The 21,440-nt window shown below is 38.5% G+C and overlaps 2 protein-coding genes across 5 annotated transcripts; both read right to left on the minus strand.

The window, feature by feature from the left end:
* Positions 1-1,806: 1,806 nt before the first annotated feature.
* Positions 1,807-4,611, minus strand: LOC125476679. The gene is made up of 4 exons (XM_048583009.1): positions 4,460-4,611; positions 2,715-3,236; positions 2,362-2,595; positions 1,807-2,092 (listed from the first exon to the last, which is right to left on the minus strand). Exons 1-4 carry the CDS (start codon positions 4,609-4,611, stop codon positions 1,807-1,809), a joined length of 1,194 nt encoding a protein of 397 aa, XP_048438966.1.
* Positions 4,612-13,543: 8,932 nt separating this feature from the next.
* Positions 13,544-17,994, minus strand: LOC103959031 (zinc finger CCCH domain-containing protein 15 homolog). Of its 4 annotated transcripts, XR_007257917.1 has the most exons (4): positions 17,828-17,994; positions 17,288-17,423; positions 14,916-14,976; positions 13,544-13,883 (listed from the first exon to the last, which is right to left on the minus strand). XR_007257917.1 is itself a non-coding variant. In XM_009371365.3 (3 exons), the coding sequence occupies exons 1-2, from the start codon at positions 17,906-17,908 to the stop codon at positions 17,289-17,291; spliced, it is 216 nt and encodes a 71-aa protein (XP_009369640.1). In that variant the 5' UTR covers positions 17,909-17,991; the 3' UTR covers positions 13,544-13,883; position 17,288. The 4 variants fall into 4 exon arrangements, 3 of the variants coding, with proteins under 3 accessions (XP_009369640.1, XP_048438842.1, XP_048438841.1); XM_009371365.3 differs by lacking the exon at positions 14,916-14,976 and having other exon boundaries at positions 17,828-17,991; XM_048582885.1 differs by lacking the exons at positions 13,544-13,883; positions 14,916-14,976 and adding an exon at positions 15,804-16,032.
* Between the last annotated feature and the right edge of the window lie 3,446 nt (positions 17,995-21,440).

The following is a 21,440-nucleotide window of genomic DNA, read 5'->3' on the forward strand; positions in this document are numbered from 1 at the left end:
AGCATCAAGCCGTCTGGGGTAGTAAGAACTAGGCTTATCCCAAATCCTTGACGGTTGGATGATCCATTGAATTGCAAATGCCAAAAATCTCCATCAGGTAGGGCTGGTACGGCTATGGTGTGCTCGGCTGCCTTCAAAGCACTTTCAGGCCGTGTTGCTGTATCTTTCAGGCTTAAGGTGAATTCTGCTATGAAGTCCGCCAATGCCTGGGCTTTTATCGCCTTGCGGGGTTGGTATGCTAGGCCGTACTGACCAAGTTCCAACGCCCACTTCATGCTATGCCGTTTTGCAAAACTGATCCTAATGGGTATTAGGTCATGACGATGACCGGATGCCCTTGAAAGTAGGTCCGAGCTTCCGAGCTGCAACCACTAGTGCTAAAATTAGTTTTTCAATCTTTGGGTATCTGGTTTCTACATCGAATAAAGCTTTGGATGTGTAGAATACAGGCATTTAGGCCCCAGCTCTTCTCGCATGAGGTCAGAGCTTACTACTACTTTCGATACCACCATATAGATGTATAAGTTCTCCGTTACTTCCGGTTTGGATAGTAGTGAAGGTGATGTCAGGTACTATTTTAGATCCTGAAATGCTTTCTTACTTTCATCGTCCCATTTGTCCTTCTGTGTTTTTTTTATTGCCTTGAAGAAGGGTTTGCATTAGTTAGTGGATCGTGAAAGGAAACGATTGAGTGGTGCGACTGCTCGTCCGGTCAGACTTTCGATCTTCTTCAGAGCTGTGGGTGATTTCATGTCCAGGATCACTTTGATCTGCCTTGGATGAGCCTCAATTCCTTGTTAGCTTACAAGGTACCCTAGGAATCGACCTGAAGAGACGCCAAATGTGCAATTTGGCTAGGTTAAGCTTCATGTTGCATTCTCAGAGAATGGCAAAAGTTTCTATCAAGTTGCAAATACGGTCTGACCGCTGCTTGCCTTTCACCATAATGTCATCAACGTAAACTTCAATGGTGACTCCAATATGCTTCTTAAACATCGTGTTTACGAGTCGTTGGTAGGTTGCTCTTGCGTTCTTGAGGCCAAAGGGCATGACCTTGTAGCAATATGTGCCTCGCTCTGTCATGAATGTGGTCTTTTCTTTATCAAGCTTTTGCATGGAAATTTGATTATAGCCTGAGTACTCGTCCAAGAAGCTAAGTAGCTGGCTCCCGGATGTTAAGTCAACGAGTAGGTCGATTCGAGGAACTGGGTAGTTATCCTTAAGGCATGCCATGTTGAGATCAGTGTAATCACGCATACTCTCCATTTTCCCTTCTCTTTTTTCATCACTAGCATGATGTTCGCCAGCCATGCTGAGTGTGCCACTTCCTCAATGAATTTAGCCTCCAGTAACTTGTTGATTTCTACCTTAATGATCGCTACTCGCTCGGGTGAGAAATGTTGCCTTTTCTGGATCACAGGTTTGGCAGCGGGATCGACGTGCAACTCGTGACAAGCTATCCCTGGATCAATGCTGGGCATGTCAAAGGGTGACCATGCAAAAACGTCGTGATTCTCTCTAAGGAAAGCCGTGAGCTCTTCCTTCTCCACTAGGCTCAGAATCGGCGTCTTCTTCAGGTTTTCATCCTGATTCATCTTCCAAGGAATTGTCGACCTTGACGTCATCTTCTTGACCTGCCTGCTGTAATTGCTATCTGGTGGAGGTAGAGTCATCTTTCTACACTTCAACTGCTACTGCTGAAGAAAAAGATTTCTTCTTCGACTATTTAAGAACTTGTACAGTGCATCACCTAGACATGGCCTGATCGCCTTTGATCTCTCTGACTGCTCCTACCGGGATACGAAATCAGATTTTCTGATACTCGATCGATGTCACAGCCCCAATCTTCACTAGCCAGGGACGACTCAATATCCCTTTGTGAGAAAATGGGTCACTGACAATCATGAAGGTCTGCGATGAGACAATCAATGGGCTGGTTACGTCAAGTGTGATAGTGCCAATGGTAGTTGAGGTGAGTCCGTTGAATCCAATCAAGACCTCTATTTTACGTTTGATTGTGTTTTCCAGGCCCATCTTTTGGATGACTGACAGTTGTAAGAGGTTGACTGAGCTGCCGTTGTCCACCATGACTCTGCCAATGATAGCGTAGGCCAATTGTATAGAAATCACCTAGGCACAACATTTACAGCTTGAACCTAATTAACCGATCTCATATGTTGGATCTTCCTCTTCTTGGAGTTATTGGTAGCCCCCAGATGCTCAGATTCGACAAAGATTCCGTTGATTCGGATTGTCTTGGTTGGGGCTTCGACATTAGCATTTGCTTCTTACCTTGGCCGGGCAGCTGGTCTATCAAAATACTAGTCGCACTTGCCTTCATTCACGAATTGCTCAAGGTACCTTTTCCATATAGTGTAATCATTGGATGTGTACCCAGGACCTCTATGGAATGCGTAATATTTGGTCTGGTCCATCTTAGAGATGTCGCCCCTTAAAGGTGGCGGCGGCTTGAACCATGGCTTGTCCTTGAGGTCGCGAAGGATTTGGCTGATCGGGACTAAGAACTTGGTGTACGTCTTGGGTGCTGTGCCTCCCTTTGCTGGAGACCGGTCCCTGCGTTTATCTCCTGGCTTGCTTTTGATGTTGAGCGGTTTATCGCTTATCTTCTTTTGAGTCGATTCCGTGACTCTGCATAGCTACTCATGCTACTTTTGGGAGAACTTTTCCTCATCCCAGAGGGAGTGCTTTTCTACCAAAGCATAAGAGTTTGCCAAGGACATGTTCTAGCTATAATCAATTCTCCGAAAAGCTGGTGATCTGCTGGGAGCCCTTTTCGAAAAGTTGAGCATGCGATGTTGTCATCGCATCTGACAATCTTTGCCTTCTCCACCTTGAATCTTTTGACGAAAGAGCGGAGTGACTCCTTCAGGTCCTTCTTCATATTGAAGAGGTGATCAAACTTCTTTTTGATCAAGCGGTATGACAAATATTCCTTAGTGAAAACCAAGGAAAACTCGCTGAAGTTCCGAATTAAGCATGGCGGTAGGGTGTAGAACCAGACTTGCGCCTCGCCTTGGAGCGTCGTGGCAAAAATCTTGCACATGAAAGCATCATTGTTGGTGTAGAGGGTCATGGCACTTCGGTAATGCATCAAATGCTTGTCCGGATCTTCACCTCCCCTAAACGAGGTGAAATGTGGCAGGTTGAACTTCCGTGGTGGCTCCGTCTTCTTGATCTCGTCTGTAAAAGGTGACCTACTTAGGTTGGCCACATCTCTACGAAGGGCATCATCAATAGTGTTAATGTGTTGGAATCCGCGCAGCTGCTCTGCTACAAGTCTTTATACTTCCTCTTGGATTTGTGCCTGGTGAGGCAGTGGAGCCTCCAGCTGCCTTGGGTGTTGACCTACTGGTCTATGTTACTCTTCGACATGTCATGCTCGTCTGTGCCATGATTGATGTGCATTGTGCTGCTCGCCGCTCTTGGCGGAGGCACCCAGTGGAACTTGAGCTGAACTGCTCACGTGCTTTTCTTTGGGTGTCATGCGGCTGCCTACTCTGCTGCCTTATAGAAGGATCTCCTTATGGGCCTAGCCTCGTGTGGACGTTTCTCCTAGAACGTCCTAATTGCTCATCGGAGTGTGGACCTAACCTCGACTACACACTGACTCGTGAGCTAAGTTAGGAATGAATGCTTCTCTGCACATCTAGAAGGGAGAAGACCCCCAAGGGCCCAAACTAGAGTGCACACTACCTAAACGCACAATTCGTGGTAGGTTGAGTGGCTCTTTGCCAGGACATTGCTGGAATGAGTCACGTTCTTCCACCATTTTCCTACTTTGAGACACCTTATCTAAGGTGCGCTACATCTTGATACGCTCAAAAAGCTGGTTCACCAAGATGGTCTGCTGCACGAGGGCGTTCGTCAAATTGGTGACCTACTAGGGCAGGTGGTGCTCACCATTTAGATTGGAATAACTTATATAATAGGCGTCTCCATGTGTGGTGGAAGTATAGTGGACTGCAAGTACAAAACTTAAGCCTAAAGCTGGGATTCCTGCAGAAAAGTGGGGTGTAAGTAACCTTGAATCAATCGCATGACCAGTGGTCGGAATCTGGATCACTGGAGATGACCTTGGAATAGATTGGGTCGCGGACCGGATCGTCGAAACGGGTAGCGGGGCGCGTTGGATCGGCACCTGCTCGCCTTGGGCCTGCATAGCCGTTGGGCTGCCACATCATGGCCTGTTGGCTGGGTGGCTTGGGGTTGGGCTCGTTACGCTACCCAGCTAGAAATAATTATTGAATTCTAGGCTCGGGTTTAGGCCTGCTGTGTAACAAGGCCTGCTGCTGCATTAGGCTAGGCCTCCTGTCCAGGGCTTGCTGTGGCAACTGCAAAGTTCTAGGCCTCCTGCTCATGGGCTTGGAAATGGACCTGGGCCTTCTGCCTAGGGTTTGGTGTGAGTGGTGTCGTGGCCTGGTGGCCTTATCGTAGCTACTGGGTCACGGTGATGATGGTGATGGCGCAGCTCTGCGACAGTAGGGCTCCTCTTGCTGTCACGTTGAGCCTTGAAGATCTCTTTCGTAGGGCTATGTCCTTGTCTCCATTCTTCGGTCCAAATCTTTCCACGTATGATGTTCTGTTCGTCATAGTTTCTGAATTTCCTACCATTGTATCCTTTCTCCAGGGATTGATCAAGAAACTTTTCTTGGAAAAATTAATTGATACGACATGTGAGAAATTCAACATAATAGAAAATTCAAGAAACAAATTGTAAACACGAAAATTCCTTGAGACAAAAACACGTGTACAAAATATATTTTGTATTGATTTTGGGGTTATAATCTCTTCTACAATTTGATCCTCTGATTCTATCTTCGTAAGGTGTAGATATGTGGATGGGCTGTTGATCCAAAAGGCCGTCAGGGCTTGGTCTAAGGATGAACAGTTATGCGGATTTATTGATGTTGTTGATCCAAAGGGCCGTTGGGGCTTGATCTTAGGATGAACGGTTGATGAACGGATCTTCAAGGGGCTTTTGGGCTTGATCTTGAAGAATGGGTGTTTGTTGATCCAAAGGGTTGTCGGGGCTTGATCTTGGGATGAACGGTTGATGAACGAATCTTCAAGGGCTTTTGGGCTTGATCTTGAAAAATGGATGTGCGGATTTGTTAGTGTTGTTGATCCAAAGGGCCGTCGGGGCTTAATCTTAGGAAGAACGGATGATGAACGATGAACACTTTCTTCAAGGGCCGTCAGGGCTTGATCTTGAGTTGGTGGAAGTTCTTCAAGGGCCGTCGGGGCTTGATCTTGAAGGACGATTTGACGAAAAACGAAGAGGGCTTTCTTGATCATTCGAGATTTGCTTAAGAGCTTTAGAGTTTCACAGCTTCAAGGTTTTGGTGTGATGTGAATTTGTGAAAAAAAATGAATGAAATTGGCTTCTATTTATAGAAATTTTCAAGGCCTAATTTTGAATATAATAGTCAGATGAAATAAATCATTTTTGCCAGGTGTTGACACATGTCTTATTTGATGACTTTTCTGATTCATTTCGATTTTTCATTGAGTCACACTCTACGTGTAAAATTTATGTGACACGTAAGCGTTGAAATTTTATTTATTAGTCAACATTCATTTCATCGAAATTTCGATGTCTACACAAATGTGAGAGGATTCTTCAAGTATTTTGAATCAACTCTCAATGAAAGCACCAATTTGTCGATGTAAATTTCCACCGTCTTCAGTCTTGACGAAAATGCACCTGCAAAACAATGAACACCTTTGATCAAAGACCTAAGCCTCATGGGCCCACGAGGTAGAGGGGTTAGGTCAACGGATCTCTGATGCCTAAGTTAGTTTCTCTGAGAGAATAAAGTGTTTAAGGCCTTTTTAGGGTTGCAAAAGCCTTGAAAATTTGGTAGAATATGGGGTATTTATAAGGCTAGGGCTGGCCATATAGGGGGTGTTTGTTTGACCGAATTGCTAGTGTAGTCTCATGTTTGGTTTGCACAAGGATTAGGTTTAATGGGATTATATGGGACTCGCTGGGATTAAAGACTTCGTTAGGAGTTCTTGGCCAAGAACCCCAATTCGGCCGGACTCGTAAGACCACCTGCGAGAGAGAACCTCGCTCTTCCTATGAGAGAGAGTTGTCGCCATCACTCCCTGCGTTCCCTGCTCCCTCCTTGTCCTACTTCCTCATCCTCGTCCTCATCACCCTCATCTCTGCGTCCTGCTTGCCCTCATCAGTATCCTGGTCGCCCTCCACCTAAATCGCCCCTCCTCCTCCCCCGTTCAATCCCGGTTGAACTAACCATCTCTCTCTGTCTCTCACTCTCTCTAGTTCTTTTGAATTTTTTCCATCTGTTTTTTTTATTTTTTATTTATTTATGGAATCTGGGTTTATTGAAAGGTGTTGAATTTCAGAATTTAAGTTGAGTTTTTGCAGGTTGTATAATGCGATTTAGTTAAGGTTTATGTGTTAGAGTTTGTCAATCTGATAAATTTTATGGACTGATTGGATTCTACCCGTTGCATTTTGATGGGTTTCAAGCAGATTGCTATGTGTGTGTGTAGTGTGCAATGTGCAATGTGCAATGTGCTCCAGGGCTTCAGGGACAATGACATGGAGAAAGAGTCCTTGCTTGTAATTTCCAGCGAAGAAGAAGAAGAAAGAGTCCCTGTTTGGACCCAATTTGAAAGAGTCCCTGTTTGGACCCAATTTGAGTTGTTTGTGCTAATTTGGTGTCGGATTTGTGAATTGCATGTTGAAAATTTTATTATCCTACTTCTTAGTCCGACACTACACCAAACGCATCATTAAGTTAATCCAGCTTAGTCCCGGCAGCTAGTCTAGTCCGAGACAGTCCGGTGCAACAAATACACCCATAGTGTATAATGGAGAGACATTCTCTAAATATTCCCAAGATATTTAATAGGAAATAATATCTCGAGATAATGGAGTAATTATCCCTAATTGATTTAAATTAGGATTACTTACTTGATTGGAGTCAATCTTTAATTAGGAATGTATTAAAGATAGGATTTGGGTAATTAATCCTTATCTTTAATTCCTTGCCAAGGGCAGGTGAGCCGTGGGTAGTCGTATTCAACTGCTGGGACCTCCAGGGGTGTGAGCTGCATGTGGGAGCATCTGAGAAGCATGCCCATTTATTGAGGGCAATCTTGTCTTTCTTGAATAAAAGTACACGTGTTGCCTCTAGAATATTTGGGATTATTTTAGGCTCCACAAAACGCTCAATTTTTCGGGCTCTTGCTACAATTAAGCGATCTTCTTCGATTAATTCATCCAACCCAAAAATAGCTATAATGTCTTGAAGTTCAAATATCAATATTTTTTTCCTATTGAAACTTATTATGAACTATTCGTAATTATTGACATTGTAAGAACCAAATGAAGAATAGAGAAAAACATAGAAACCAAGCATAGTTACCATTTGTGACAAACCTCATTTATAACGGACGATTTGTGTTGCATAGAATGGATGGTAGAAAAGAACAAGCTTGCATGGTTAGCATTTGTGATAGACTCCGTTCCGGATGGATGAGGTGTGTTGCATAAAATAGATGGTTGAGAAAAACAAGCTTGTATGGTTACCATTTGTGCCTCAATTAAAGTACCAATACTTAATTAAGAAATCTTATTTAGGGCACTAAATCTAATGAACATCCTGTTAGATTTTGTATACCGTCTTTCTTTATTTACTTTTCCATCTAGTTATTATTTTTCCTTCTACGGATATGGTTGTACGTATTATTGCTTCACAAATCACAATCCCTTTTCATTTATTTCAAAAAATTACAAAAATCCACAAATCCGACATTAACTCATCCTTATCTTTTGCGAACAACCTTCAGTTCTGGGCCAATGAACTAAAGTTGACTGGAAAAGGCACATTTTTATCAACAAGAATTTGTTGACAAATGTAAAAAAAGGACCAATTAGAGACAAATCTCGCATGCATGCATATTTAAGGAAAGGCTACGAGGCCTATGGCGTGGCAAAAGAGTCTTAGTGCTTTCAGTTACAGAATCTGGCCATTTTAATTTTGCTTCAAATTTAATAATAAGGGAAGGTGTGAAGAAACTCGGGTGGATCACTTTCGTCCCTTGGCTTAAGACCACTGAAACCCAGGTTACACTTGTACATGCATACAAATGCCCGGATTGGCCAATGTTTTTGTACTCATGTCTTACTTTGTACTACCACACAAAGTTTCAAAGTTAGCTTTGTGCTTTTTACTCATTTACCAACGGTGAATTATAAAATAACATTGTGGAAAATATGTTAAGCATCAATGAATTAATCCCATAGGAATTTAGGTTATGTGAATTAACAAATGAGACTTTCCATACAAAACTCAAGCATACTAACGAAATGTGGATGAGGTTGAGGAAACAAAATGTTAATTGACACGCGTAAGTATCGAGAATACTTGATCAACGTGACATATTGATGGGCTAACGAAACTAATGTTTATGGACACGCGTAAGTATTGGAAGTTAATCAATCATTTGAATTGATAGTTACGTACACGTTTAAAAAAGAGAAGCGCTATTCCCGCTCCGTTTATATTGCACTCGCTATTGCCAACAAATTTTGCGCATAGTGTATATATAAGCAATAGAAAGCGCGCGAAATACACCATTTTGAAAATAAAAAAATTTTGTACTCATGGTAATATATTAAAACCCTTTTATCTTATTCAACCCTAAAGAAAGTGTGTTCTCTATAACCTTTTTGGTTCTTAAAAATAAGCCTCTCACTAACTTCCAGATTAGAAAAAGAAAAAATGTTACACTTTGGTTTATTTTCCGAGTTCAAACGTTAAAATTTTTAACAGCTGACCTCGTTTACTTTTGTGACACATATTGGTTTTTTTGGCTATAAATAAGCTATATCTCTCACCCATCTGAAGATACAAACAACTAGTTGATTTTATCTTGAGAGTGTCTTCCTGTTCACAACTAGCCAGAGGTATTCACTTTCCCTTTCACTCCTTTATCAGTCACCATCTCCATCCTTCTCTCCTTTCTCCTATAGCTAGAAGGTTACCGCGTGCCCTAGGCCAAAGTAGCACCCCTACACCTATTTTATCTTTGTGTAATTTTTTCAATAAAATTTTTCATGTTTAATTTCACAGTTTAGAATATACATCATAAAATTGAAATGGTCATATACTGATTCAAGTTGTCTATTTTATTATACAGGAATCTGTGGAGTGTGAAGCGTGTATTCTGAGGTAATTCACAAGAATTTCGTAAAAATTAAATAATAAAAAAAGAAGTACGAATTTGAAATTTTTTTTACTTTTTGGTTTGGTTTCTTTGCAAGATTGATTCAATTTATTTGTTTGTTGGCCTTGGATCTCCTTTTATATAATTTTTTTTCTTTTTGTTGTCCATTTCAAGGATTTCATATAGCAGGTAGCTGCAGGTGTGATCCTTGCTGATGTCCAAAAGTAAAGTTTTATGGGAAAGGTATCCTCTCCATATTCCTTTTACCAAATTCACAAATTCTACTTATCCGAGTTATTGAAATTTGATTAAACGGTTACAAACAGGGATCATTTTAAAAGTTATAATAACTTTAGCCGTTGCATCAAATTTCAATGGACCGGATGGATGAACTTGGTAAACTTGGTGGAAGGGATGATCCTTTTCTAGTTTTACGAGAGAGAGAGAGAGAGAGAGAGAGAGAGAGAGAGAGAGAGAGAGAGTTCGTGTGTTTCTCTGCCCAAACAGTCACATAACCACATTTTTTTTTTTTCAAATTTGGGCACTCTTTGCAAGAGAGAGAGAGAGAGAGAGAGAGAGTTCGTGTGTTTCTCTGCCCAAACAATCACATAACCACATTTTTTTTTTTTTCAAATTTGGGCACTCTTTGCATTGACTATTTAATTTCTAGTTTTTTACTAATTGATTTGTATTTTGCATGAGTCTGGTTCAATTAGCAAATGATTTTTTTTGGAAGATTTTGCTAAATTATGAAAAGTGTAGCAGAAAATCCTTCTGATTTCCTTTGGGCTTTTTGTCGAAAGTAACTTCTTTGGTTATATCGGTTTTAAGTGGCTGGCCCTTAATTTGCCTCCATCTGAGCAAAGTCAAAGTATTCCTTCTATCAAATAATGTGGCAGATGTATTTCATGGGCCCCTGTCTCTAGTTTAAATATTTTTTTCATTAAATAAAAAGAAAATTAAATTCTAAAAAAAAAAAATTTCTCAGCCAACCTTGATATTGGGTGGTGTGGTTTGAAACATTTTGCATCATATAAATTTTTATTATAATTATTAATTAAATTGTAATTTGAATTAAAGTACTAATTTGATAGTAGCACGTTATTTGGTGCAAAAATTTAATATGGCTAACATTATTCTTTATAAATTTCCCTTTCTTTTGTTTTCTTTCATTTTTTTTTTTTTTTTTTTTTGTGTTTTCCCTTCGAAAAGATTCAACCCCATGAGAGGGATGAGCTCGGTCAAATAATATCCTACCTCAAAAAAGACTCAGCTCTCACTAAATAATTTTGTGTATAAGTTATATGTTTATCATATATATATATATATATATTAATTTTAGGCGAGATCGTTTGGTTTTAAAACTTTTGTAATTTTATTGTTCGATGGGCTTTTTTATTATTTTTTTTAATACTTTTAGTGAATATATTTAATCACATAAATGCCATGTAATTTGAATGGATGACTTGTCTTTAGTCTTTACTGCCAAATCCAATGTACATAATGTAACTATAAAAGAATTTCTATATTTTTCGAAGTATTAGGTTTTGGTTCTGTCCGATTAATTTTAACTCACTCTCCCAGTAAGAAATGTAGACTCTGCAAATCTAGTATTTTATCAACAATTTTGTGTTGGTTTTTTTTATGTGGTATTTAAGGAATAATATGGTTATCTATAAACACCACTTACTTTATATAACAAGACATTTATGATTGTTTTTTATCCCAAAAAGAATGCTTTTTCCTAATGAAAGAAAATGTATATGAGCCGGTTAGGCTATGTTTGGGGAAGATATTTATAATCTCCTCTATCCAATTTTTTGGGGTCTATTTTTTTACTAGCTTGGTTTTAAACGGGACATGGAAATCTCTCATCCAAACATGGCCTTAATCTATATAACAAAAATATAATGTGGAAAATCATTTTAATGAGTAATTCTCTTCAGTGTAACCAAACAGGTTTTGACCTACGTACACACATGCAATATTTGTAGTGATATCAATTTAAATACAAAGCTGACTTCTTGTTTGAAACTGTGATCAGAAGAATCAGATGGAAGGTGATCAGTCGGCTAGCATTGGACGTGATCCATTCGATCCCTTTGCTAACAATCACAGCATGCAAATACCGTCAATGGAGAACAATGCTGCGGTGAAACTCTTACTCGTGTTCTTTTCTCTTTTTGTTAAATTTGTAACACTTTCTGTTTCACTAGTTTAGTTAACCAGTTTACGAGATACGATATTTGTCACACGTAAATAATTCTACGTAAACTATTAGTAAATGTGATATAAGTAGTTGTATATTTCTAATTATTTTGCGACGGAATGTGATGGTGTAGCAGGAACACGTTGTTGACTTGGAATCATCAACCGATAGCCCTCAGCCTATGGATCCGATAAGGTCGACGGAGACCCTCACAGAGACGGAATTCAACTTTTTAAACCCTTCCCATGAACAACCTGCAAACTTGGCTCCAAATGAGATTTCATTTTCTGCTCTATTTGCTGAGGCAATGGGGAATAACCCGCAAATAATAGTATGTTTCGTTTACTCATTTTGAATTATATGCCTCTAACTAAGTAAAGATTATCGACTGTGTTGGAATTCATTGGTATGTGACGGATCTCACATGATTGTAGTAGACCTCACGTAGTGTTAGAGTCCAATGCAATGTGTTCAACCAATCTAAAATTGTTCTAATGAAACAAAGTTTTAGAAGTGGAGATGACTCTGGCCTAGTGAAGGAACAAAATCATGATGATTCCACAATTGTATAGACTTCGGGTATAATAAAATGGTTTTGGATTTAGTTGTCTTTGATTAACAGAAAGCAAAGATATGACATGGATATACTCCAAACCCTAATCAACTAATGTGGGACATTTGGAATAAATTGTTGTCCTAACCTTTGAGAATATTACAAGTTTCATTATAAGTGCATTAGTAGTATAAGCATTGTTATTCAAATTAATTTGAATGGGAGCAATAACTTGTTTTCTTTTTTCATTGATGTTTATTAGGCTCAACCAAATCCAGAAGAGTTAATCCCTCCGATTTCTAATGCTCCGAACTTGTCATTGCCGCCGCTGCCGGAAGTTACATTTAATCATCTACTTAGAGGAGCATCCCAACCCTACCCTCCATACATGGTAAGACACTAAAACGTAATTTGACTTGAAAGGTAATTTGAAAGATAATCTGATACGTTTGCTTAAAATATTCAATTTTAACCCATATTTACTTGGATTCGCATTTGAATGCGTGACCTGGACTAACAATCTAGCAATGTGACATGCCGAAGTTTGAAATTTATAAACCATCTCTCAACCCCATTTCAAGTTTGTGACTTCATATTGTAATAGTATCAAACCCTAGAAGATACGGTTTAGCATCACCTACCTATGAAGAAGGTTCAATTCTATGTATTCCAAGATTAAAAATGGTTTTGTGATGTATTTCCGGTTTGCTTATTTGCTATTGATGGTAATCTTTTTACATTTAGTTTATAATTTTTTTGCATCTTTGCATATAGGAGGAGCTGGAGCTCGGTTCATCAGCTGGAAATAACTGGTCCGGTCTGAATCCAGCAAATTCAACCCAAAACTTCATGCCTGGAGCCGCTGTATTTCCAAGCTATCAGTCCTCTAACCCTCTTTTTCTATATCCTCAAAACCAGAGTGAAAGAACACGGTTCTTCTTCAATCCTCCTATGCCAAACAGTGCACCGGAGTATCGTCCGGTGAGTATAATACCTCAATCATATTATTGTCCTTCCATTTAAAACTAACATTAATGTTATTATTATGCTATTCTATCAAGCACAAAAAAATAAAAAAAATAAAATGACACGTGATTCACACGCATCAACAATTATCAATCGCGATGCTAGACGGAAATTGGGTTATTTCACCTCCCAATTTCCGTCCTACATCAAGTCGTCTACGAACTATGATATGCCTTGATAATTCGATCACCATTGACTATCTATTGACGTTTTGATGAACAGATGTATGTCGGTAATGTTATGGCGGAGCCATTTCATCAAGAAACCAATCCAGTTGTTCACCCCTATCCCCAACAGGAGCAATTGCCTCTGTATGTCAATCACACATTCTTTTCAACAAAAATTCATTGGAATAACTCTCTAAGCATAATTTATTGGAATAACTTTCTAAGCATAATTTCTGATTGTATGAAAAATTGATTGATGCTTAGGTCTCTAACTTTGGGGCCCAATCAATATGGAACAAGAACAGTGAGCTCTGTGTTTAAACCCTTCAAACACTAGCGTAAATGAGAAGTGATTTCCACACTCGATTCCCCCTGAACACACTGCTCTGTTTATTTATGGTCATTAGATTGAATAAATCAAAATAGAAGGTATAGACAGAAACGAACAGGAGTGTGCAGAAAGAGAAAATGGATGTGCGGAAATCAGTTCCCAAACAATCAGTTTCATTTTACTTCACCAAGAAATTTGATAAAATTGATACTACTGTTGTATACAACTTGTTTTCTGTGAGCAGATGATGGCAGGCCTAGGTGGTGAGAACCAGAGGCCATCCTACCTCAACCAGCAACCAGCTGTTCTCTTCTATCCCCAGAGTGTCAATTCTGCTACACAGCTCTCGACTCCATTGGGGTTTTGGTACATGACCTGACATAATCACAATCTTGGTTTAGTTCTCTTGTAACATTGACGTATGGTTAATTCGATATGATGATTGAATTTAGGCCCCAACATAATCAAGTTATACAAGGTAATGGAGCTTTTAACCCACAAGGGAACAACTTCGTACCCTTTGGAGCTGCACAAATAAGGTACAAATAAATTTAATATTGCAATGTGAACACGGAAACATAATGTTTAGGGGTACTTTGTTAACTTGTTTAAGTATGCATCTGATTTAGGCCCCAAGCCACCCTACAGTTACTGAATCCGACACAGCAGGAAAATCAGCCACAACATTGAATAGGCCCCAAGGCACCCAACAGTCATTGAATTGGGCGCAGCCGGAAAATCAACGAGAACAATTGAACAAAATCCCGCAAAATCCTTTCCCGGCAGGGGAATTTAGGTACCTGATCTAACTTTGTTCTTTCCTAATTTATGTATCAAAATAGTTTTATCACGGAAATTAACAATCAATCATGGACATAAACCTTATAGTATATATTATGCATTTAGGCCCTGGATACTGGAATCATCTCTGGCAAGGTAATGCAACATTACCAATTATATTTTCTCCTATATCAAAGATGGTGCTTTCTGTAATGGATATTCAGTAACCATAATGGTAAAATGATGAAAAGCATATCGTAATACAGTTCAATCTTAATTTTGAAATGCAGGGCCCCGCCTCAACAACAAGAACAAACTAACAAAGGGAAGGCCGTCCTTGTGCACGAGCCACATAATTCTAATTCTAATCCTCTCATGCAGTCTGGGTGAGCAATCAAATGTTTAATTCTTCTATGAATCTATATATGAAAGTGTATACAGCAAAAAAAGGTGGGGGAAATTGGTAAACAGAATGATTATCAATAGTCGAAAATGTGAATAGTAACTAGGTTTTATTGTGTTCAAATTAAGGTTCTTCCTATACGTCTTCCTTAGGCCTCATAAAGTAGCTAAGTCACTACCTACTCTCCCTATCCCTGTAAGGCCGAGGCCGTCTGTGCTACCTACCATAGCTGATCCTCCGCATCACAGCTCTGCACCTTCCAAAGCTCAGATGCCTTTTAGGTACCTGCATGATCCTCAATTGCTTATATCATCTATTCTTACAAGGAAAATAGACAGAGAAGCACGGAAAATATCATTTATTTTATTTTAATCATAAGTATCTCCTGGGCAAAATACTCTTATCTTCATGCTCTTATTGAATTCTTTTTTGTAGGCCTTCTCCCATCCAACTTGAAGAAACAATGAATCAATCTAATGTTACAAGTGATCGCAGTTCTCAGAGGAGCAGTCAACTACGGAGCTCCCCAACTGAGAAAGTACGAGCCTTCCTCACTCATAACTTAAATAAGTTTCTTCTGAATCGATAATCAAATATCCTACATTCTTTCATTGGGAAAACTATAACTATCACACTGGTTTCGAGTTTCCAACCAACATGAATCTTCACGAAGCAATTTCATAGTAGTATAATTGTAAGAACTCTACTTTTGTGAGTAAAGGGGGTTTTCCTATCGACATAAGCAGTCTTGGATGCACATTAGAGAAAGATTCTCTTGATAGGTGGTTTCTTTTCTTGAGTATATTTTGTAAACAAGAGCAATTTCTGAAGACGAACATATTTTAGGAAGAGACACCAGAACAGCTGGGATTTTCTGAAAAACGTGGCAAACAACCAGTAGGAGAGTCATCCCCGGCCAAATGTTCCAAGGTATCAACTTTTCAGTACTGCAGTGTATTAGGTTTTGCAAGGGTTTAACTGTGGAAAAGGGTTTCAGAATCAATATTGTATTATCACTAATGAAACCATCTTTTCACGATATGGTCAAATGCAGAGGAATTCAGCAGCTTCTAGTTGTAGTAGAGTTAACAGGAGTACTTTTGAACCGCAAGAAAAAAAATTGGATCTATTCACCAATTTTTTCATTCCTTCTAATCCAAGGTATTTGAAGTTTTATTGAATGATGATCATTCTGTTCTTGGTAAACTTCAAACTTATTACAGTTTTTATGGTTGCCTTTCAGACCAATGAAGAATAGTCATTATGATCCAGCATTTGAGGCAATGGGACTGCCTATTGACCCTCATATTCGAATGTTTCTAGCAAGCCAACAAAATCCTCCTGCAAAGAAATAATTGGCTTGGTCACCTTCAACTTGTCCGGCAAGAGTTTGTCCTGCCATGATTTATGGTTTAATATCAATTAATAAAATGCCAGTGTAATTCTGACATAATAGTCCTTGATAACTATTTAAGGTCTTTCCTTAAGAATTTCTTAAAGGTTCTTAAATATTTTATTTAAAGTTTTTACCAAAAAAAAATTCTATGTAGTTGCAGTTTTCATGTATGCAGATGCTTTAAATCTATATACAGTGATGATTTTTAAATTTTATGGCTGGGGAAAGAAATGAATAAGAACACATCATCCCCTTAGTTTTAAGGACAAGGTGGTGCAATAGGTCAAATGCCAATAAGTACGGAAAATTGGTAGAACATTCTTTGTTACGAAATAGGAAAACCAGTATGTTACTGTTTCTTGGCATAATATTTGATTAACTGGAAGGGAAGTGTACCATGACTAAGAAAACTCAAGGTCGTACTAGGTAACCAGTGCTGTAGCCCAAAGAATATATTTGGTAGAGATAGAATAGACATGAAACCACAGATACTTTTGAAAGGAAAGCATACTAGGCATAAATCGATTCATACAAACAATCGTCCAAATAATCCTTAAGCATTGAGCTTGTCTAGGGAGGATTAATTACCATAGTAGTAACAAAGAAATAATAGGATCGCCTGGAAGTGATGCAAAATAGAAGAGCAGGTGTTTTCTTCTATTGAGGAGGTTGTTAGGGGTTTGTAGTCCGATTCTTGTCAGGGATACTCATACTCGCGTATTCCTGAATCTATGTTCAGGATTCAAATAGAGTTCGGTTCTGGTTTTCCCAGGTATTTTGCTGCAGAGAAGGTAAATTTGGTTGATGTACTATGTTTTTCTCGGCTTTTAACCCCTTAGCCTGCTGTTGTACTTCTGAACTAAGAGTCCTCAAATAAGATTAGAGTTTTTTCTCTTTCCTAAAGCTGGTTCAGATTTTGCCATATTATTGTGTGGTACACAAAACAATGATACACAAACATAGTTTACTAATAATTTCTGGTACGTCCAGTCCTTTCGAGAGTTAAAATCAAGGAAGGAGATGCATGGAGAGAAAGCGTGATATTATCTCAACTAGGTTCTGATTACTCACTCTACTTTCATTTCAGAAACACCCAATAACATAATCCAGATCAGATAATAATATATTCTAAAATCTATCCACCAGTTTAACTAATTCAACAAAAATGAAAACAGAATCTCTCTCTTGACAAAAACTAACCTCAATAAATAGTGTTATCAAAAACCCAAGGTTCGTGCACGAAAAGCTCTCGGCCATTCATTGGCACTGACCCTGCAGCAATGTCCTCTGCGCGTTTCCTCTCTGCTTCAGCTCTTCTGGCAGATGCATCATCATCCTACCAAAAAAAACAAAAAACAAAACAAAACAATTCAACATTTTACTACACACCAATCCCATTAGTTCCACCAACATCAACCATACAATTACAAACACCCCGAAAACAAGAACTCGAATCATATTCGACATTGCAATTCCAAACAAAAATCAGACACACACAAACACACAATACACATTAAAAAAGAAATCAAACGTTCACAAACATTTGCATATCAAACCAACCTTTGTTAAAGTTAAATTAACACATATTCTAAACAATCTAATCCATAATATGTAAATTATATTATCACCATATAATACCAAAAATAGAAAAACTAATGGGAGAAAGCAAAACCCTCGCCCCTACAAATCCAAAGCGAGAAAAAAAAAAAAAAATCGGAGAAAAAAAAAGAGGAGAGGGACCTTCTGGCGTTTCCAGGAAAGGAACTGGTCCTTCGTCATCGACCTCGGATTCTCAACTTCCTTAATTTCTTCTTCTCCCATTGTCGTTGATGTTTTCTTTTTTTCCTTTCGTTTTCTCGGATTTTACTTTCTGTTCCAAACTGAGGTCCGAGGGTCTCTCGTCGGCCATGGTAGTTTTATTAGTGTTCTTTGACGCGGTGAATTTGAGACGTCGGGGCTGGGGTCAACTTACTACCAACGACGTGTCGTTTTTTAAGGCAAGATCGAAACCCACAAGAGCTAGACTTGTCGCTAAAAGGCATAAATAAAGAGAAGACTGCTATTTTGATGAAGAACCGGATCACCTCCGAATCCAAAGAAATTGAGCTCAATGATCAAATGATTCGGGTCATTGAAATTTGATACAACGGTTATAATTATTATAACTTTTAGAAGGTCCCTGTTTATAGTTGTTGGATCAAATTTCAATGATACGGATCATTTGATGAGTGAGCTCAATTCCTTTGGATCCGGAGCGGATCCAGTTCCTTTGGATAAAACCACCACATGAATTGTCATCATAAATTTATTTGAATACTACTTGTTATATTTAACTCAGTAGAGCTACTCCACCTCTGAAAAATCATAGTCAAGAGTCAATTTCATCCACCCAAATTAATATTAATTGACTGTAATAAAGAGCAATTGTTCAAGTGCATCTCCACTCTTAAACTAAATTGCATAGTCAATTTGTATTGAAATATTATTATTTTTTTAATAAAATAGAAAATAATTTTATTTTTAATTTTGGATAGGATTTTTAACCGATCTTATCACATCACGTGTCATTATCCAAAAGTACAATTTTGTGAATAGATTTCGATGTAGAATTTTAACCAATTTCGTAGCGCCAAATGTCATGATTTTGTAAGAATTTTATGAATAAATTTCCGATAAGATTTTGAACTAATCTCATCGCACCAATGTCATTATCTATTTAAAATCCTTTAGAATAGATTTCGATAAGATTTTCAACCAATCACGTTGTGCCACGTGACATTATCTACAATCTCATCATTTCTTTTTTGTCCATATAAACCCCCACATACATTCTAATTCATACACCAAACTCAAACTAGCCCAGAATCCTATAGTTTATAAATCTTGAGTTTTTACAATGTCTTCTTCAGAGATTGTATGGAATCGATGAGTAAGAGAAAAAATTGTTTGAGAACATGAAGAATTGTTCAATCTCGAGAATGGTGCAGATGAGATGTTCGTAATGGAAGAGGAAAATGATGATGAACTTAGAAGGCAAAAAGCCTCACATTCACATCGTGTCATGCAAGTTGTGGGTCAGATCTCCAAACTCAGGCGTTTCGCAAACTTGGATAGAAAGAGGGAAAGACGAGGTAAGGAACCTTTGAAAGATTATTTTATCCCTAACAGTGTATTCCCTGCTGATGTTTTTAGAAATCGTTTTAGAATGCAACAAAGTTTGTTCAACAAATTGCTATTTGCAACCAAGATCCATACTTTGTGCAAAAAAAAAAAATGATACTTTTCATGTTATAGGCCTCCTTCCTAAGCAAAAAATTAATGTTGCCTTGCGGATACTTGCATATGAAGCGTCTGCAAACCAAGTGGATGATATTATGAGAATGGAAAAATCAACTGTTCTAGAGTCCCTGATGAGGTTTTGCTTCGCAATCAAAACTATTCACACCAATGAGTACTAAAAATAAATAAAAAAAATTACATAAAGTACTAAAAATAAATAAGAAATTACATAAAGTCTGTGTAGCTAGGATATGTGGTGCTAGGATCTTCGTTGCTCGGATCCTCTCCCCACTTGTCCCCTCGATTCTTGCAGGCCTTCTTCCCACCATGTCCTCTTTTTCTGATGTCCAAAAATATTTAGAATTTGGAGACATTCATTCTAGAGGCTTGTTCATAGTGTCATGATCTTGGTGTAAGTCTACTTCTGACCGAGAGTGTAGAGGGATGTTGTGCATGACAACTTCTGGACCAGTTGGCATAATTTTGTATCTAGGACAATCTTTGTCAACATTCCAACATTCCCAGTGGCTGAATGATTTGTTTTTGTTTTTGTTTTTTGCATGGTACCAAGTTTGTACTTGAAGTGTCTAAAAAATGCGAGAGAAGACAATATTATAAAATGCAGGTGTAATACAAATAAATAAATAAAAATATTGTCACCTAATCCGTGAAACTTTCACCATTACTCTGATTAGTGGCAGCTTTAAAGAGGCAGTTTTCCAACAAGTAAGCAATTGGTTGAGATTTTTCCAATGACCTTGAAGACCTTGATTCGTTCTTGTGGCGCCAAACTTCTCACAAAACAAGGTATGAACCATATTTCAAACTTCTTACAATTGCATCTCATTACCCGTAATCGGGTCATGAATAGCTTGAACCCACCATTTACACAATGTAACATCTCCGATGACCGTCCTATTAGCCTTTTTTTTGCAATCAAAAGTATATGAAAACTTTGATTGAAAGTATTGAAAATATTGAAATGTGATGTAAGGTGGAAGATGATGGTTAGGTATTTATAGTAAAAAATAAAATAAAATAAAATAAAAATTTGTTTTATTTTTTCTGTATTTTTTAACTATTTTTTATATTTTTTTTACACTTTTTATTAAGTTAATTAATCTGGACCATTGGATTTCAAAAAGATTGAAATCCAATAGCCCAAAATTGGGCACATGGCCAATGGTAAGATTTCTAACATTTTTTTATTTTTTGGCCGAAAAACCTTTACCGTTGTCCTGAAAATCGAACGGTCCAGATTTTGCCACGTCACTAGCTATTGGGTTTGAAAATTTTTAGACCGTTCCAATGGTCCAGAAAACTAGCCGTTGGAAATCCAACGGTCATGGACGTGCCACGTAGCCCCATGTCCTGCTTTCATTAGTGCACCTACAACGCGGGTTCGCCCCCCTGCGCAATATCAGGAAGGCGTGCCCACACACCTAGCGCAAAAGAAATTGGTTTCACTTGGCTGATGTCAAGTAGGCCAAGTATTGGGCTAGTTGCTTTTTGCTATGCATGTGGCTGGCCTCCCCCAAAGCCTAGTTGATTGGATGGGGGTGGACTGGATTTTTGCGGGGGAGGGGGGAAAAAGGGATGTTGCCCTACTAACCCATGGAGGGCTGGAGTTGTTCTTATGATTATGAGGTTGGACTTCATGCAAGCGACTTGAAGTTGGTATATGAGATTTAGGGGTGGGTTCAAAAATCGAAAAAATGGATTTATACTGAATCGAAATTGAAAAAAAAAAAAAAAACCAAACCAAACCAAACTTTATTGGTTCGGTTTCGATTTTGGAGGTTCGGAAATCTAACTAGACTAAACCGAATCCCTTTACATTTTATGAATGTATGCCCACAATTATTTTTTTGTGAAACTTTGTTGCCAAGTTTTAAACTTCTAGTAAGAAAAAAGATCAAGCACATGCCTAAGCGAAAGACTAGTGATAGTAACTTAGTAAGCATGAAGTAGCCCGAGCACTGATGGGCAGCCACATTTGCCCTTCTGAGGAAGATTTGCTTTCGGCTAGTTGATTTTGCAGTGCTCCCTCAGCACTCAGTTGGTAAAACCAACA

Source organism: the organism of the source record quoted next, unplaced genomic scaffold (assembly GCF_019419815.1).
Source record: "Pyrus x bretschneideri cultivar Hongxiangsu unplaced genomic scaffold, Pyrus_bretschneideri_v1 Contig2, whole genome shotgun sequence".
Classification (NCBI taxonomy): Eukaryota; Viridiplantae; Streptophyta; class Magnoliopsida; order Rosales; family Rosaceae; genus Pyrus; species Pyrus x bretschneideri.

Bases quoted from the DNA above. Each gene is read 5' to 3' on its own strand.
- LOC125476679 (XM_048583009.1), bottom strand. From the start codon at position 4,611: ATGACGAACAGAACATCATACGTGGAAAGATTTGGACCGAAGAATGGA. The intron at 3,237-4,459 runs GTAGCTACGATA...TGCCCTTCGTAG, and splicing joins ACCATCATCACCGTGACCCA to AGATGTGGCCAACCTAAGTA. The intron at 2,596-2,714 runs GTAGAAAAGCAC...CAACATCAAAAG, and splicing joins TGGCAAACTCTTATGCTTTG to CAAGCCAGGAGATAAACGCA.
- LOC103959031 (XM_009371365.3), bottom strand. From the start codon at position 17,908: ATGGGAGAAGAAGAAATTAAGGAAGTTGAGAATCCGAGGTCGATGACG. The intron at 17,424-17,827 runs GTCCCTCTCCTC...TTTTTTTGGTAG, and splicing joins TTTCCTGGAAACGCCAGAAG to GATGATGATGCATCTGCCAG.